The sequence below is a fragment of the Bubalus bubalis genome, chromosome 9 (genome assembly GCF_019923935.1).
Source record: "Bubalus bubalis isolate 160015118507 breed Murrah chromosome 9, NDDB_SH_1, whole genome shotgun sequence".
Lineage (NCBI taxonomy): Eukaryota > Metazoa > Chordata > Mammalia > Artiodactyla > Bovidae > Bubalus > Bubalus bubalis.
The window spans coordinates 96,149,814-96,168,418 of NC_059165.1; the positions used below are offsets into that span (position 1 = coordinate 96,149,814).

General features: G+C 49.9%; 2 protein-coding genes and 1 long non-coding RNA gene across 12 annotated transcripts; 2 read left to right on the plus strand and 1 right to left on the minus strand.

Moving 5' to 3' along the window:
* The first annotated feature begins 7,907 nt into the window (after nucleotides 1-7,907).
* On the plus strand, nucleotides 7,908-8,157 carry LOC123335282 (translation machinery-associated protein 7-like). Its single transcript, XM_044948729.1, has one exon. It carries the CDS (start codon nucleotides 7,908-7,910, stop codon nucleotides 8,133-8,135), a length of 228 nt encoding a protein of 75 aa, XP_044804664.1. The 3' UTR covers nucleotides 8,136-8,157.
* A 1,215-nt stretch (nucleotides 8,158-9,372) lies between these two features.
* LOC102405447 lies at nucleotides 9,373-13,255 on the minus strand. Its single transcript, XR_003111523.2, has 3 exons — nucleotides 11,552-13,255; nucleotides 10,736-10,784; nucleotides 9,373-10,181 (listed from the first exon to the last, which is right to left on the minus strand). It is a non-coding gene; the product is annotated as an uncharacterized LOC102405447 (long non-coding RNA).
* Nucleotides 10,550-18,205, plus strand: S1PR5 (sphingosine-1-phosphate receptor 5). Of its 10 annotated transcripts, XM_044948608.1 has the most exons (4): nucleotides 13,754-14,177; nucleotides 14,435-14,578; nucleotides 14,677-14,784; nucleotides 15,958-18,205. In XM_044948608.1, the coding sequence occupies exon 4, from the start codon at nucleotides 15,976-15,978 to the stop codon at nucleotides 17,170-17,172; it is 1,197 nt and encodes a 398-aa protein (XP_044804543.1). In that variant the 5' UTR covers nucleotides 13,754-14,177; nucleotides 14,435-14,578; nucleotides 14,677-14,784; nucleotides 15,958-15,975; the 3' UTR covers nucleotides 17,173-18,205. The 10 variants fall into 10 exon arrangements, with proteins under 10 accessions (XP_025149311.1, XP_006068419.1, XP_006068417.1 ...); XM_006068355.3 differs by lacking the exons at nucleotides 13,754-14,177; nucleotides 14,435-14,578 and adding an exon at nucleotides 13,131-13,243; XM_006068354.4 differs by lacking the exons at nucleotides 13,754-14,177; nucleotides 14,435-14,578 and adding an exon at nucleotides 13,427-13,728.
* The last annotated feature ends 400 nt before the right edge of the window (nucleotides 18,206-18,605 follow it).

Consider the following 18,605-nt stretch of genomic DNA (forward strand, 5'->3'; position numbering starts at 1 on the left):
CAGGCTGAGCTGACTAAATTACACACTCTTGAAAGAAACACAAATACGTGCAAAGATGCTTTCTCATGAGAGATCATTTTCCTCATCAAACTTCCTTGCCTTGTTGGAGCCACCTTGTTCTGTCTTTCATGCTTCTATTACCCATGAGATTTGCATGAGAGAACGTTTTAGAAATGAACTCTGCTTGTATATGTGTGTTAGTCATGTCCGACTCTGTGACCCCATGGACTGTACCCTGATTGGCTCCTCTGCCCACGGAGTTTTCCAGGCAAGAATACTGGAGTGGGTTGCCATTTCCTTCTCCAGGGGATCTTCCCAAGCCAGGGATCGATCCTGCATCTCCTGCACTGCAGGCAGATTCTTTATCATCTGAGCCACCAGGGAAGCTCTCTGTTTACAGCTGCCTTTTTGGCTGCTGCTGCTGCTGCTGCTAAGTCGCTTCAGTTGTGTCCGACTCTGTGCGACCCCATAGACGGAAGCCCAACAGGCTCCCCCATCCCTGGGATTCTCCACGAAAGAACACTGGAGTGGGTTGCCATTTCCTTCTCCAATGCATGAAAGTGAAAAGTGAAAGTGAAGTCCCTCAGTCGTGTCCAACTCTAAGCGACCCCATGGTCTGTGCCCACCAGGCTCCTCCATCCATGGGATTTTCCAGGCAAGAGTACTGGAGTGGGTTGCCATTGCCTTCTCCCCTTTTTGGCTGAAAGAATGCCAAACTCTTCTTTCATTCAACAAATGTATCTTGTGGGGAGGTACAGATTAAGAGTTTGGGATTAAAATATACACACTACTATAAATAAAATGGGGCTTCCAAGCTGGTGCTAGAGGTCAAGAGTCCACTTGCCAATGCAGGAGACACAGGAGACCCGGATTAAATCTCTGAGTTGGGAAGATTCCATGGACAGATGAGTTTGGCGGGCTACAGTCCATGGGGTCACAGTCAGACATGACTGAGCTACTGAGCACAACCAACAAGGACCTACTGAAGAGGACAGGGAACTATATGCAATGTCTTGTAATAACCTATGATGGAAAAAATCTAAAAAAGAATATATATACACACGACTGATCGTCTGAGCCCATACATATATAGACATATAACTGAATCATTTTGCTGTTCTTCTGAAACTAATACAACATTGTAAATCAACTCTATGTCAATACAAATTTTAATTAAAATAAAAATTAAAACAATGCTATGAAAACAAAAACCAAAAAAAGCACAAGTGTATCCTGAGCATTATTGTGTGTCAAGCTCTGTGCTAGGTATTAACAAGAACAAAAACATCTTTGTCTCCTCTTGGGGTTCTGGAGGTGAGATAAAGGAGATAGATGTTTTCTTTATTTTCTTTCGTTTTTTCTGTACTGAGATGTAGTTGCAGCATGTGGGATCTAATTTCCTGACCAGGGATTGAACCCCAGCCCCCTGATTTGGGAATAAAGAGTCTTAGCCACTGGACTACAAGGGAAGTCCCAGGAGATAGATATTGAATTCATTACACAAATAATTACATAGTTAATGATTACAATATGGGTCACATAGGAAAATGAAAGCTTGCAATGGTGGGAAATAGTATAGTTCGTGGGCTGTGATTCAGGAGAACTTCTGAGGAAGCCTATTAGTCAGAAGAGGCTGACGTTAGTCAGAAAAGGTCAAATTTCCCTGCAGTAACAAACAAGTTCAAAGTTCAGTGGTTCAACTCAACCAAAGTTTACTTCTCCATCATGTTACGCATCCTACATGAGCTGCAGGGGCTTAGCTCCACACAGTCATGCTGGGGTCCAGGTTAACCAGATATCCACCATCTTGCAGCTGTACCATCAGAAGGAAATCACTGTCTCAGTTGCCCTGGAGGGACAAGCGAGAGACTGGAGAAGCTTCTATGGGCTTTTTCATGCCTCCTCAGAAGTGACTGACATACAGAAGTGAAGTGTCATTTCCACTCACATTTTAATAGCCAGAAATAGTCAAGAGAGTCACCGAATTGAAGTTGTTTTTCATTCAAAAGATAGTGATCTCTAAAAATGTTTATCATAGGAGCTAAAAGATGGTGGGAATTAGAAAAAAGAGAGGAGGACTGCTCTGGTGGTCCAGTGGATAAGAATCCGCCTGCCAATGCAGGGGACATGGGTTCAATCCCTGGCCTGGGAATTAAGATCCCACAGTGCTGCAGAGTAACTAAGGCCGTGCATCACCACTGCTGAGCCCACCCACTAGAACCCGAGTGCTGCAACTGCTGAAGCCTACATGCCCGAGAGCTGGTGCTCAGCAACAAGAAAGAAAGAAAGTGAAGTCGCTCAGTCGTGTCTGACTCTTTACAACCCCATGGACTGTAGCCTACCAGGCTCCTCCGTCCATGGGATTTTCCAGGTAATAGTACTGGAGTAGATTGCCATTTCCTTCTCCAGGGAATCTTCCTGACCCAGGGATCGAACCCGGGTCTCCCACAATGTAGACAGACACTTTACCATCTGAGCCACCAGGGAAGTAGGACAAGAGGAGCAACAAGAGAAGCCCCACAACTAGAGAGTAGCTTCCACTTGCCTCAACTGGAGAAAGCCCACATGCGGCAATGAAGACTCAGCACAGCCGAATAAATAAATAAGAAAAGAGAGGAAGGAAGTGCATTCCTGGTAAAACAAATAACACATTCAAAGACACCAGAAACAAAGAGACAATGGATTGTTGTCCAGTCGCTAAGTCGTGTCTGATTCTTAGCAATCCCATAAACTGCAGCACACCAGGCTTTCCTGTCCTTCACTATCTCCCAGAGTTTGCTCAAACTCATGTCCATTAAGTCGGTGATGTCATCCAACCATCTCATCCTCTGTCCTCCCCTTCTCCTCTTGCCCTCAATCTTTCCTAGCATCAGGGTCTTTTCCAATGAGTCGGCTCTTTGTACCAGGTGGCCAAAGTATTGGAGCTTCAGCATCAGCCCTTCCAATGAAGATTCAGGGTTGATTTCCTTCAGGATTGACTGGTTTGATCTCCTTGCTGTCCAAGAGACTCTCGAGAGTCTTCTCCGGCACCACAATTCAAAAACATCAATTCTTTGGCACTCAGCCCTCTTTATGGTCCAATTCTCACATCCATACATGACTACTGAAAAAACCCCAGTTTTGACTCTACAGACTTTGACAATGGAGACATGGATTCAAAATTCTGACAGAAAACCATATTTCATCTAGATCACTATCTAGATCCAAAATGTCAACCAAACATGAGGTGCAAGTAAAGACATTCCAAAACATGGAAGGGCTCAAAAATGTTCTCTCTCGCGCCCTTATGTTTTCGGAAATTTACCATGGGATGAACTCCACACAGGGCTTCCCAGGTGACTCAGTGGTAAAGAATCCGCTTGCCAATGCAGGAGATTCATGAGACTTGGGTTTGATCCCTGTGTGGGGAAGGTCCCCTGGAGGAGGAAAGGCAACCCACTCCAGTATTCTTGCCTAGAGAATCCCCATGGAGAGAGGAGCCTGGTGGGCTACAGTCCACAGGGTCGCAAAGAGTCAGATACGACTGAGCACAGCACGGCAGCAGCAGTCCACAACAATGGAAGCATAAACAAAGAAAAAGAGAAGACAGCAGAGTGAGGAAAGAATTCTGACTTAGGAAAGGGATAAAGAGGATTCCTGGGTTTTTTTTTTTCTGGTGATCCAGTGGTTAAGAAAATCTACCTTCCAATGCAGGGGATTCAAGTTCCATTCCTTGTGGGGGAACTAAGATCCCACCTGCCTTGGGGCAACTAAGTCCAAGCACCTACTACTCAGTCCAAGTACTCTGGAGCCCATGCTGGGAAACAAACATCCTTCAAGGAGCAACTAAGACCCAACACAAGCAAAAATAAATTAACTGATTGGGGGAAAAAACCCAATTAAACAATAAAGAGAATTCCTAGGATCATGACAGGAAGAAATCCCCAACAAAAAGGACCCAGGAGGAAAACAGAATGCTATGTCTATATTATGCTTCCCAGGTAGCACTAAAGGTAAAGAACCTGCCTGCTAATGCAGGTGACATAAGAGACATGGATTCAATCCCTGAGTCAGGAAGATCCCCTGGAGAAGGGCATGGCAACCCACTCCAGTATTTTTGCCTGGAGAATCCCATGGGCAGAGAAGCCTAGGGGTGGGAGGACTACAGTCCATAGGGTCACAAAGAGGTGGACATCACTGAAGCGACTTAGCAGGCACACATTCACCTCTAGATTATTGGATGAATTTTATCATAGGGAAAATTGAATTGAGATAAATTGCTAGAACTTCTAAGAAAGAGAACCAAAGAAAAAAAAAAGGAAATTAACTCCAGTGGAGAAATTATATATCATAATAATTACACTTCTTAAGGGTATCCTTCAAAAGGAAACTATATTTCCATAAAATCAATAAAAACAACTTGAATAAAATGGAGCTGTAACACTGAAAGAAAAAAAACAACTTGAGCCACCAAGACACCAGATGAATGCATGTCTCATAGTCAATTGATGACTCAGTGATACCACCTGATGGCTGGGAGGCATCTCAAACTCAACTGGCCCTAAACTGAACTCCCAGAATTTAACTTTTGCCTTTTCTGTTGTTCTGTGATCTTCCCATCTCAGATTCCTGAAAAACAACCTAGCAAGATTTGGAGACTCCTAATGGCCCACATGAACAGGCTCAGATCAACTTTGGGTTGACCCCGCCCACATTTTCCAGCCTGACCAATCAGAGTAGTCCATTCCCACCCACCCCACCCCCCAACCCCGCGCTAAGAGATTGGTTAAATTATGACATGTGATCCTAGAAAGACCCATGAGATTCAGTACTGGGACTTTCGGTGGAACACTAGAGCAATTGGATATCTCTTTCCAAATTGCTACTGAGTGGGAATAATGAATCTGTAGCACCAGGAAGAATCTCTGCCACCCAAAGGGGAGCTTGATGAGATGAAAGCTCAGCTGAGTCAAGAGAGAGTTGCATTTCTGGTGCTATCAGAGCTTCTTGATCCAGCCATGCCTGAAGTTAACCCAACTCCCAGATCCCCAGATTTTCAGCTACAGGAGTCAGTTCATTCCTAACCACAGCTTCCATGCTTGTTTGAGCTGTTTTTGAGTTGGCCTTAATTTTTTTTCTGGAACTTTCAGCTAAGCAAATCCCGATAAATACAGCCCCTACTCCATGCCAGGAACTGCGCTAGAGTTGACATGAGGGACTTCTCTGGTGGTCCAATGGCTAAGACTCAGAGCTCCTAATGCAGGGAGCACAGGTTTGATTCCCTGGCCAGGGAACTAGAAAGAGGAGAGTGAAAAAGCTGCCTTAAAACTCAACATTCAAAAAACTAAGATCATGGCATCTGGTCCCATCACTTCATGGCAAATAGATGGGGAAAAGTGGAAACAGTGACAGCTTTTATTTTCCTGGGCTCCAGAATCACTACGTACGGTGACTGCAGCCATGAAATTAAAAGATGCTTGCTCCTTGGGAGGACAAACCTATGACAAACCTAGACAGCATATTAAAAAACAGCAACATCATTTTGCTGACAAAGATCCATATAGCCCAAGCTATGGTTTATTCCAGTAGTCAGGAATGGATGTGAGAGCTGGACCGTAAGGAAGGCTAGGTGTCAAAAGATTGATTCTTTCAAATTTTGGTGCTAGAGAAGACTCTTGAGAGTTCCTTAAATTGCAAAGAGATCAAACCAGTCAATCCTAAATGAAATTAACCTTGCATATTCACTGGAGGGACTGATGCGGAAGCTGAAGCTCCAATACTTTGGCCACCTGATGGGAAGAGTCGACTCACTGGAAAAGACACTGTTGCTGGAAAAGATTGAAGGCAAGAGGAGAAGGGGGCGACAGAGGATGAGATGTTTGGAAGGCATCATCGACTCAATGGACATGAGTTTGAGCAAAGTCCAGGAGATAGTGAAGGACAGTGAAGCCTGGAGTACTGCAGTTCATGGGGTCGCGAAGAGCTGGACACAACTTAGTGACTGAACAGCAGTGACAGAGAACTAGATCCCACATGTCACAACTAAAGATCCCACTTGCTGCAACTAGGACCTGGTGTAGCCAACTTAAAAAAAAAGAGTTGACATGACCTATCTCATTGAACCCTGTGAGAGAGGGAATAATTAGGATTCCTATTTACTGATAAGGAAACTGAGGCTCACAGAAATGAATCCATCTGCTGATCGCTGGAGACAGAATTCCAACCCACGTCTGTCTGACCCCAAGTCTTGCTTCTCTGATCATGAGGAACAGTTGTCAGATTTGAAGATTCAAAGATAGACCATGGTATGATGAGGGGTGGGGAGGAGGGAAAGGGCCAGTTGCCAATGGCCTGGTTTGCTTGAGCTTTCTTTTTTCTCTTTTTAAATTGATGTATAGTTTATTTACAATGTTGGGTTAGCTTCAGATGTACAGAAAAGTGATTCAGTTATACATACATATATATCTTTTTTTTCCCCCAGATGCTTTTTTTTTTAACTATTTATATATACGGCTGCATGGACTTCCATGGTGGCTCAGAGGGTAAAGAATCTGCCTTCAATGCAGGAGACCCCTGGGTTAGATCTCTGGGTTGGGAAGATCCCCTGGAGGAGGAAAACCGCAACTCACTCCAGTATTCTTGCCTGGAGAATCCCATGGACAGAGGGGCCTGGAAGGCTATAATCTATGGGGTTGCAAAGAGTTGGACACGACTGAATGACTAACACACACACACATACAGGGTCTTAGTTGAGGCATCCAGGATCTTTAGTTGCAGTATGTGGGATCTTGTTCCCTGACCAGGGATTGAACCCAGGCCCCCTGCAGTGAAAGCACTGAGTCTTAACTGTTGGACCACCAGGGAACTCCCCAGAATCGCATACTTTAAATGGGTGAATTGTGTGGTATGTGAATTATATCTCAGTAAGGGTGTTAAAAATAAAATAATGTCTGACATTTATCAAGTGGTTAAGCTCCGGGTCTGGGCAATGTGTTAGCTCTTTACACCAATAAGGGTGCTTGTATCACAAGATCACTGTGAGAACGAAAAAGACTTTCATTACTTCATTTTACAGACGAGGAGACTGAGGTCAGAGAGGTTAAGCAAGTCACACAGCAAAATGATGATCAGATAGCAGAGGCCTGATATTTGAGGTCCGCAGATCCTCCCTTGCCCCGCCCCCAGCTTCACCCCCTCACCCCTGCTCTTTCCTTCCCTTTTGCCACAATTCTGCCCCACTGACCTGATTTCTACTCACACAATCTTTCCAGCATCCAGATTTTTGCATATGCTGACTCAATCTTTCTGCCCAGCTGTTCTTTCCCTTCCCCTCCACAACCTAGTTTGTGAAATGAATGTCTAAGTGTGAAGGGGAAGAGAGAGAGAGAGAGAGAGAGAGAGAGAGAGAGAGAAGGTTCTGATTCCAAGTTTCAAGGTTCATTTGGAAGTGAGGGATGCATGGAGGGGTGCCCCTGTCCCCTCTGCCTCCAGGGGACTCAGTTCCCCCATCCACACCTGCAGCTTTTGGAGCCCTTGTTGCTTAGTAAGTCAGTCATATCCAACTCTTTTAAGACCCCATGGACTCTAGCCAGCCAGGCTCCTCTGTCCAAGGGATTTCCCAGGCAAGAATACTGGAGTGGGTTGCCATTTCCTCCTCCAGGGGATCTTCCCTTCCCTCGGCCTGGGTTTAATCCTAGCAGCAACTGGGGACACATGTGTGGAAGGGTGAGGTCAGATTTTCCCCTGGGCAGCTCACAAGGTCCGAAGTGAGCAGGTGAGAAAAGCATGGCTCTGCCCAGTTTGTGCCCAGCACCTGGGGACTAGGCGATTTCCCCCCTACCCCATCCCTATGAAGCTGCCTTCTCCTCCCCTCCTCCTCCCAACTCAAAGCCTCTTCTCAGAGCCTTTTAAAATCTTTAGCACTTCCAATGGCAGGGTCTGGGGAAGGGGCAGCAGGCACCATATTGGGCCGTAATGGTGGCAAGAAGAAGCCCCTGAAGCAGCCCAGGAAGCAAGCCAAGGAGACGGACCAGGAAGATAATACATTCAAGCAGAAACAGAAGGAAGAGCAGAAGAAACTGGAGGAGCTAAAAGCAAAGGCCTCGGGGAAAGGCCCTCTGGCCAGAGGTGAAATTAAGAAATTTGGCAAACAGTAAGCTGTTCCTTCGGAGAAGGCAATGGCACCCCACTCCAGTACTCTTGCCTGGAAAATCCCATGGATGGAGGAGCCTGGTAGGCTGCAGTCCATGGGGTCGCAGGGTCGGACATGACTGAGCGACTTCACTTTCACTTTTCACTTTCATGCATTGGAGAAGGAAATGGCAACCCACTCCAGTGTTCTTACCTGGAGAATCCCAGGGACGGGGAGCCTGGTGGGCTGCCTGCCATCTATGGGGTCCCAGAGTCGGACACAAGCGAAGTAACTTAGCAGCAGTAGTAGCAGCAAGCTGTTCCTGTGTCTGAGACAACGAAGACCCTTATTTCCATTCCTGTTTAAACATCTGGATTCCCTGCCATAATATCTGTTGCCATCTACAGCTAGAATGAAGTGTTGTCTGAGAACCTATTGTACATTTAAGAATAAACTTTGGTAAAAAATTAAAAAAAACTTAAATAAGGACATTCATACAATTGTACTATTCAGTCATAAAACGAAACGAAAGAAAAAAAAGCGAAACAAAGGGACTTCCCTGGTGGTTCAGTGGCTAAGGCTCCAGGCTCTGAGTGCAAGGGACCTGGGTTGGACCCCTGGTCAGGAAACTAGATCCCACATGCCTCGACTAAGACTTGGCCCAGAAAATAAAAAAGAATATAAACATTAAAAAAAAATTGTGCTCCTGACAGCACAGTTAGGCATTTCAAGTTCAAATACCTTCAGAGGCCAGGCTGGCAATAAAAATACCCAAAGCAACCCAGTAAAGTGAGCTGGGGACATATATCCACCCATGGATTTCTCAGGCCAATGCTTTTTATGTATTTTTTTTAATTTTTATTTTATACTGAAGTATAGCTGATTTGGGCTTCCCTGGTGGTTCAGACTGTGAAGGATCTGTCTGCAATGGGGGAGATCTGGGTTCAATCCTTGGATGAGGAAGATCCCCTGGAGAAGGGAACGGCTACGAACTCCAGTATTCTTGCCTGGAGAATTCCATGGACAGAGGAGCCTGGGGGGCTACAGTCCATGGGGTCGCAAAGAATCACAGACAACTGAGCAACTAACATTTCACTTTCATAGCTGATTTATAATGTTGTGTTAGTTTCAGGCGTATAGCAAAATGATTCAGTTATACCCATTCTTTTTCAGATTCTCTTCCCATACAGGTTATTACAGAATATTTCCTGTGCTATATAGTAGGTCCTTGTTGATTATCTATTTTATCTATAGTAGTGTGTATATATTAGTGTCAAACTCCTAATTTATCCCCCCTCCTTTTTTTGATTAATAAATTTTATTTTTTTTTATAGCAGTTTTAGTTTCACAGCAAAATTGAGCAGAAAGTACAGAGATTTCCCGTATACACCCAGAATCTCCCACCCCAAATCTCTCCCTCTATGGACATCCCACACAACAGTAGTGTATTTTGAACCACTGGTGAATCTACATGACCCATGAACACATCATTATCACCCAAAGTGCATAGTGATTTTTTTTTTTTTGCTGCATCCCACACTTGGGGGATCTTACTTACCCGACTAAGGATTGAACCTATGACCTCTGCAATGGAAGCTCTTTGTTCTAACCACTGGACCCGACCAAGGAAGCCCCTCATTATACTTAACTGGAATTTTTCTGTCAGGAAGAGTTGTTCCTTCTCCCTCATCTTAAAATAGACTCACTCGTGTATTTAAATCAGTTTGGACTTGTGGTTACTTATTCTTCGGATTATAATTCAATTCTAATGCTGTCTAGTTTGTTCAAGTTGTCCCAGCTTTGGCCAGCAGGAGTTCTTTTCAGGCTGGCTCCTGTCCTTTTGCCTTTTTGAGTTCTCCACTTCTGGCTCTAGAAGAGGCTCCAGTGTCCTTGTGGATTTTCTCTGCCCTAATCCTAGAAGCAGTCATTCCTCCAAGGAGCCCTGGTTCCTCCTCCTGGAGAGTGGCATTCAGAAACCAGTTCTGGATGCTGAGTGTACGCATTGCTTCTAGGGTGTCATTGCTTCTGGACACATGGCAGACAGAGCTAGGAAATCTGTATACACTCAAGCCTATATTTAAAAAAATATAATCCTTTATTAAAAAAATATAAACCTTTATTTGAAAAAATTTTTATTGGAGTATAGCTGCATTACAATGTTGTGTTAGTTTCTGCTGTACAGCAAAGTGAATCAGCTCTCTGTATACATATCTACTCCTTTTTGGCTTTCCTTCCCATTGAGGTCACCACAGAGCATTAAGTAAAGTTCCCTGTGCTATACAGTCGGTTCTCATTAGTTATCTATTTTATACACAGTATCAGTGGTGTATATATGTCAGTCTCAATCTCCCAATTCATCCCACCCACCCTTCCCCTGCCTTGGCATCCGTATGTTTGTTCTCTGCCTCTGTTTCTATTTCCACTTTGCAAATAGGTTCATCTCTAACTATTAAACATCTCACAATGATAACCCCATCTAGCAACACAGTGCTTATTTGCAACTTCCTCTCCAACAGTATGAAAACTGGTTGTCAGTATCTACAATCTACGTACTTATTTGTTTAATGCTAGTACATAGCTATTCCCAAATTAAGCTCTACCCCTGTGAGACACAAACTCACTCACCTGAGTACAGTGTTTCTATTCAGTTCAGACAGACGTTTGAATGGGAAACCTTGGAGCCAAGCAAACAAATCTTAGAGTTGTGAGGCAGAGTTGGCCCTCTGACCTACAGTTTGAGACACCACCTCCTCCCCTCCTTGCGGAAACATGACTGCTCTGGTTGTGGGAAAGTTGTCAGTTCGCAGCTCCCTGCAGCCACATTCAAGCCTCAGAACTGGTAGGTGGGAGATAGAGATGGGGCATTGGGAAGTCTTGCTTTGGATGGGTGGAAGTGTGAGGGGGCTGTGGGAGGCATTTTGCTCTTTTAGAGCCAAGGCTACAGCTCAGGGAGAATGGGTACAGATTGGGTGGAGCAGCCCCTGTGGGTGACGGCCCTGGCAGCAGAACTTACCAGGCAGGTGTGCCAGCCCAGGCATGCATCAGGCGGGCAGGCTGTGGCAGGGGTGCCCTTCCCTGGGAAGAGATCAGGCATGGGTGGGGGGCAAGGCGTGGGGCGGGCTGGGTTGATGGTGGTACGTGGGGCAGGTGGGGCCTGAGCTGAACCCCTTCTAATTCCTCCTCAGGGATACAGGGGTGCCCAGTAGCACCTGTGCATGCGTGCTGAGTCGTTTCAGTTGTGTCCGACCCTATGGACTGTAGCCCGCCAGGCTCCTCTGTCCATGGGATTCTCCAGGCAAAGAATACTGGAGTGGGCTGCCATGACTTCCTACAGGGGATCTTCCTGACCCAGGGATCGAACTCACATCTCTTACGTCTACCTGCATTGACAGATAGGTTCTTTCCCACTAGTGCCCTAGCCAACATTTATTGAACACTCACCTGTGTCTGGAAGCTCTGTTCCATCCCTTCCTCCTCAATGGCATTTCTCAGAGTGGAAACTGTCATTATCCATTTTACAAAAGAGGCCACCAAGGCTCCGAGGAGAGTGTCACTTGTCTGGAGTCCTAGATTACAAAGTAACTGAGCCTGGCTCCAGTCTCCAAACTCTTAATTTTTACTCAATGACTGGGCAGAAGCACAGACAGGGCCCCTGCCTTCCTGGAGCTGGGAGTCCAGGGCAGAGACATATGATGTACCATATGAATCAGTAAATAATGAAGGTCATTTCAGACGGTACCAACTGCAGTGTGAGACTGGGGAGGAGGGGGACACAGACGGGAAGGCCTCTCTGAGGAAGTGACTGCCTGGGAAGGGCTGGGGGCAGGGTGTTCCGGTCACGCTGATCCCCAAGTCCCAAGGTCTTGAAGAGTGTGAGGATGTGGTGTGGGGGTGGGACAGGGGGGGAGACAGTGGGGCTGGAATAGGAAGAATGGAGATAAAAGAGGGAGAGACTGTGCCAGGCCTTGTGGGCCTTAAAGGCCTGGTATTTTTCGAATTTGGACTTTTACTCTGAGCCACATAGGGAGCCATGGGACCATCTGGAGCAGAAGAAAGCTGTGATCTTGTGGGATCTCATGCATGAAGTGGCACAAGTTGGGGGTGCTGGGCCGGGGACCCAGGGCCGGAAGCCCCCCTCCACTGTATATAGGGCCCGTGGGAGGTGAGATTGCCACTTGGGAGGTGAGAAGCAGCCACATTCCCACCCTAGGGTGTGGCTTCCCCTTTACAGAAGGGGGTCATTTATCAAGCACATGGCCCTGACACTTGGGGGAATCTTCAGGGCTCATCCTCGATGGCTTGGTGGGGGAGGCTGGGGGCTCCAGCACTCAAATCTTACCACACCCACCCCACCCAACAACCATCTCCGCGCCCCCCAACTCTGGCTTCCCTGGCTACGTTGCCCCAGTGCCTGATCTGTTGGAGCAGGCAAAGAGAAGAGAAGTCACTCAGTTCTGTTGACTCTTTGCGACCCCATGGACTGCAGCCTACCAGGCTCCTCCATCCTTGGGATTTTCCAGGCAAGAGAACTGGAGTGGGTTACCATTGCCTTCTCCAAGGGATCTTCCCAACACAGGTCTCCAGCATTGTAGGCAGACGCTTTACCATCTGGCTTTACCATCTGACCCACCAGGGAAGGAGCAGGGAAGAGTGGTTCTATTTGGAGCCACTGGGATCCCTAAGAGGCGACAGGAGGATGCAACCTAGCCTGGATGCCCCAAGGGGTCTCTCTCCCGGGGGCGTCCCTCTGACCCATCTTATCCATCCCCTGATCATCTCTGGGCCGCCCTCACCCCACCGGAGGCCGAGGCCGGCAGAACCTGAGGCGGCCGGTGCAAAGGGCACAGTCCTAGCGAAGGTCGCAGCAGCCAGGCCCAGCCCCCGCTTCCCGGCTCTGGCCTCTGATCGGAGGGAGCTTCCCAGCCTGGAAGCTCCTGGGAAGTGGGGGTGGCGGGTGCGGGGCCAGCTGGGACTGGCCCATTGGAGGAGCTGAGGCCTGGGAGAGGCGTGGGAGAGACACAGACGGAGAAAGACAAAAGAAGCGACTGAGAGAAAGACACACACACACACAGACGGAGAGAAACAGAGACGAAGAGACCCCGAGAAATCAGGAGGGAGAAACACACGGAGAAAGTGAGGAGACAGTCATTCATTCACTCAGTAACTCCTCGGCTGCTTATTGGGCACGGGCTTGTGTCCAGGCAATGCCCAGAGCAGACACAAATCTCTGCCCCGGTGGGGCTGACTGTCTGGTGGGGACACAGCCCAGAAACCTGATAACCGAGTAAATCACGTTGTCGAGAGTGATAAGGGCGAGAGATACGGGGTGGGGGAAGCGGGACAACCAGGGGGACTTACGAGCCAGATTCTTCTTATCTGGGGAGGAGAAGATTCCCACCAGCATCTTGACTGCGCCTGCCCTTCCCCCACCCGCCCCAAACTGGGGATGGGAAAGGGGAAAGGAGGTGGGGCCTGAGCCCGGAAGCCGACGGCTCTATCTGTTGGGGGGGAGGGGAATTGAGGCTCCGGCTGCTAAAGACCCCTCTTAACCCGGGTTGCTGGGGTTCCTCCGCCGACTGGGCGTCCTTGGGGTGCAGCCCAGGAGGTTCAATCAGAAGGTAGGTGGTAAAAGGGGAGGGATCAGTGCCCAGAGCACAGAGGGGACCCCTCTATTAGGTGTTGGGGGGACGGGGCGGGGGGGGGGGGATAAACTCAGGTTGCGGCCGCCAGGGCTGAAGAACCCTCCCCCTGCTCGTGTCTCCGGATCCTCCCACCACGACGGAGCGTCCCTGGGAGAGCCGCCCGGGCCCGGAGGGGGGAGCCGAGGGCTGGCCAGTGCCAGTCGGCGCCGAGGGCGCGTTCCGTTGCCGCGGCGGGTGGTACAGACTGGCAGACACGCGCTGGCAGCCCGTACCCCAAGAGGAGGAGGGGGCAACTGCTGGTGATTGCCAGCGCTCTGCCTTGGGGGCCGCCCCCTCTCCTGCCCCCAGCCCCGCCTCCCGAACAGGGGCCGCTCTCTCCGCTCCCGGCCGAGCGACTGTCGAGCGCGCACTACCTGGGCGCAGGGGTGAGTGTCCACCACCGGGTCCTTTCGCGCGCGGGGCTCGTCCCGGCCCGGGGGTGGGGGTTGCCCTGGCCACCACCCTTGTCCCCTTGGCTTGGATTTCTCGGGCCTTTCCCGAAGGCTCTTGGAAGGGGAAAACCTGAGATTTCGGGACTGGATGCGGGGACCCGGGATGGGGGTGGGAGGCACCCGGAATCCCCCTGCCTCGTCCTCTCCCAGCCACACCACTGCAAGTTTCGCTACCTCACCCTTGTCTCCAGGCAAAAGGAGGAGAGGTGGGAGGTACACAGGCTGCGAACCACTGCGCAGTGTCCCCAGCGCAGCGAGTGTGACCCTGGAGTGACCCTCAAATGCGTGTGTTTAGTGTCCCCTTCCCCCCAGCATGGCTGAGTCCGTGACTCGCTGTGAGTCTGTATTTGCGCCTGGTTCCCTGTGTGCAGCTCAAGCCGTCTGGGAGGCGTTTGTTTCTGCCCTGTTCAATTAAATCCGTTCCCCTCCCCAGGCCCTGGTTTTCTCGTCTGTTCAGTGGGACTTCCGTGACTGTGTCTCAGTTTCTGCGTGGATGTGTTTGTGTGGAGCATGAAAATCTTTGTGTCTGCTTCTTTGCGAGGTACTTCGTCTGAGCCTCAGTTTCCTCGTCTGTAAATTGGGGTTAAGGGGAGACCTGCCCAGGGTATGTTAGCGCGAAGTCACAGTTGGGAGGTATTATACTTTAATGACGTGTATGTCCCTCTGCAAGAGTCTGTGAGAGGTGAATTCCGTCTGCTGCCCTCAGGCTCTAGCCCTGCAAAATGGGTGGAGTTTTCTCTGCCTTCTCACTGGGGTTTTGCAGCGAATGAAGGGGGGAGTTCGCAGGGAAAAAACCTCTATGCAGCGAGGCGCGTATATTGTGGGGTTTGGGGTACCAGGGGGTGGGGGTGGAGGTTGTGAAATTGTGGCCTGTGAGACTAGGCATAAGATCCTGTCTGTGTGGAGGGGAATTTGTATATATCTTTCAGTGTTCTCTTGTCCATGTGTGAATGTACTTCCTTTTTTTTAAATTTAGTTTTGTGCTTTCTTTTTTAAAACACTATTTTTATTTTTGGCTGTGCTGGGTCTTTGTTGTTGCGTGAGCTTTCCTCTGGTTGCACCCAGTCGGGACTACTCTCTAGTTGCCCAGCTTGGACTTCTTGTGTGGGTTCTTTTGTTGCTCTAGGGCGCTGGGTTTTCAGTAGTTGCGGTGCCTGGGCTCAATAGTTGTGGCGCACAGGCTCAGTTGCTCTGCGGCCTGTGGGATCCTCCTGGACCAGGGATTGAACCCTTGTCTCCTGCAGTGGGAGGCGGTGGATTCTTATCCACTGGAGCACCAGGGAAGACCTGAACGTACTTTCATGGTTCCCTGAGAGGGTGTAGCTGCGCATTTTGCCCTAGTTTGTGACTCTCTGTGCACATGTCCTTGTCGATGTGTCTCTGTATTTGTCCCTTTCTCTGTGTGGCTGTTTCTGTCTGGTTTTGACTAAGATGCCTCTGAGTATCCGTGCCTCTGTATGAATTATTAGTGTCCCTTTCATGTGGGACTCTGTTACCCTGTTCCTTCGTGATATGATTTGTCTCCTTGTGTCGGCCTGTCTCCATGGACACCCCCTCTTCTATCCCAAATTCCCTCTGGGCCCCGGCGTGCGTGTAGGGTAGGGAGTAGGGGGTTAGAACCCCCTTCCCAGGTCAGGCACCGCTTATGCCTGCCTTCGCAGGCCTCCGGGGATGGTGCGCATCAGGCCTGACGTTGCTCCCAACCTCTCCGCAGCCCTGGGGCGGGCGGCCCATGGAGCCGGGGCGGCCGCGGCCCGCGCGGATGAACGAGGTCATCCTCCAGCATTACAACTACACCGGCAAGCTCCGCGGTGCGCGCTACCAGCCTGGTGCGGGACTGCGTGCAGACGCCGTCGTGTGCCTGGCCGTGTGTGCGCTCATCGTGTTGGAGAATTTAGCCGTGCTGGTCGTGCTCGGACGCCACCCGCGCTTCCATGCGCCCATGTTCCTGCTTCTGGGAAGCCTCACGCTGTCCGACCTGCTGGCCGGCGCCGCCTATGCCGCCAACATCCTGCTGTCGGGGCCGCTCACGCTGCACCTGTCGCCCGCGCTCTGGTTCGCCCGTGAGGGCGGCGTCTTCGTGGCGCTCTCCGCGTCCGTGCTGAGCCTTTTGGCCATTGCACTCGAGCGCCTCCTCACCATGGAGCGTCGGGGACCCGCGCCCGCCGCCCGCCGGGGGCGCACGTTGGCGCTGGCGGCCGCCGCCTGGGGCTTGTCGCTGCTCCTCGGACTACTGCCAGCGCTCGGCTGGAATTGTCTGGGCCGTCTGGAGGCCTGCTCCACGGTCCTGCCGCTCTACGCCAAGGCCTACGTGCTCTTCTGCGTGCTCGCCTTTCTAGGCATTCTGGCTGCCATCTGCGCGCTCTACGCGCGGATATACTGCCAGGTTCGCTCCAAGGCGCGGCGCCTACGGGCGCACCCCAGGACTGGCGAGGGCGCCTCGATGCGCGCGCGCCACACGTCGCGCTCCTTGGCGCTGTTGCGCACGCTCAGCGTGGTGCTCCTGGCCTTCGTGGCTTGTTGGGGCCCTCTCTTCCTGCTGCTGTTGCTGGACGTGGCGTGCCCGGCGCGCGCCTGCCCTGTACTCCTGCAAGCGGACCCCTTCCTGGGCCTGGCCATGGCCAACTCGCTCCTGAACCCCATCATCTACACGTTCACCAACCGCGACCTGCGTCACGCGCTCCTGCGCCTCGTCTGCTGCAACCGGGGCCCCTGCTGCCGAGACCCAGGTGCCTCCCGGCGGCCTGGGAGCGCCCCTGGGGCTTCGGGCGATCTGCACCGCTGGCTGCCTCCCGGCCTGAATGGCAGCTCCAGCCGCTCTGAGCGCTCCTCGCCCCAGCGGGACGGGTTAGAGACCAGCGGTTCCACCGCCTGCCCTGGTGCACCCACGGTCGCCGGGACCCTGGTAACCCCGCCAGCTACAGACTGACGGCCTTTGACCGCCATTGCCCTTCCTAAGAGCTCTTTTGCAGACTTTTTAAATACAGGAATTTATAGGAAAAAGCAGCCAAAGATGAAGATGGTGGAAGCAGAAAAGACCTAGGAAAATATATTTTATTGACGCTAAACTCCACAGCAATGAAGAAAACAGACAAAAATCCCTGCTTTTGTGGAATTGATGTTCTTGTGTCGGACTCAGAGATGATAACGGAGTGAAGAAGTGTGGAGATGATTCCGGTGACAATACAGTGATGCGATGGTGGTCAGGTGATGCCTTTTTGAAGAGGTGGTGACATGTGATGTGAGCTGAGGTGATTATTATCCTGGGAACTTTTATTTTTGGCATGTGGGATCTTAGTTCCCTAATCTGGAATGAACCTACAACCCCTGCAGTGGAAGCAGGGAGTCCTTATTATGAACTGCTAGGTAATTCCCTGTCCTGGGAACTTCTGAAGGAAGAGCATTTCAGAATGGGGGAACAGCAGGTGCAAAGGTCCTAAGGCTAGAATATGCCTGTGTGTTCTCCCAAAAGCAAAGATCTTAGTGCCATTGGAGCAAGGATGGAGAGGCAGAGAAGAAACAAAGACAGGAAAATAATGGGGCAGGTGGGGCAAAGCCTTATGGACCCAGGGGAGAAACTTCTTTTGCTCTGAGTGAAGTAGTACTCCTGGAAGGTTCTAGGCAGAGGAAGGACTTAATCAGGCTCAGGTATTTACACCTGCCTCTGCTCTCTGTGAAGCCAGGAGAACTGGGTGATGGTAACTGCCTAGGGGAGTGATGACAAGGACTGGGATGGTATAGATTCTCCACAGACTTGGGAGGCATTGGACAGAATTATTGAGGAATTGTGTGTGGGGGAGAAACGAGTCAAGGACAGGTGTTCACTTTTAGAAGAGAGGCCAAAGACGGAGCACCCCAAAACTTGACTCTAGGAGACTCAGCCTGTTCCTCTGTGAAACAAGATTTTTTTGAAAGTAGTATCAGATCCTTCATAAAAGAATAAAAATATAATTGAATAATAAGAGTTATTACAGTTGATTTTACCCTTGGTGGCTCAGATGGTAAAGAATCTGCCTGCAATGTGGGAGACCTGGGTTCGATCCCTGGGTTGGGAAGATCCCCTGGAGGAGGGCATGGCAACCCACTCCAGTATTCTTGCCTGGAGAATCCCCATGGACAGAGGAACCTAGTGGGCTGCAGTCCATGGGGTTACAAAGAGTCGGACACAACTGATTGACTAAGCACAGAACAGGACAGTTACTCCCATAGAATTCTAGGCCTGGGACATGCCTTTTTCTCACCTTTCCTACAGTCTTGTAAGGTAGGTTTTCTCACTCCCATTTGACAGATGAGGAGAATCCAGGAACTGAGTATTTTGTCCTATTTTCTGAGCCAGGATATTAGCCAAGGAGGTTAGGCTCC

Excerpts from the sequence above, each read along its gene's own strand:
- S1PR5 (XM_025293526.2), top strand. The coding sequence starts at position 15,976 with ATGGAGCCGGGGCGGCCGCGGCCCGCGCGGATGAACGAGGTCATCCTC.
- LOC123335282 (XM_044948729.1), top strand. The coding sequence starts at position 7,908 with ATGGCAGGGTCTGGGGAAGGGGCAGCAGGCACCATATTGGGCCGTAAT.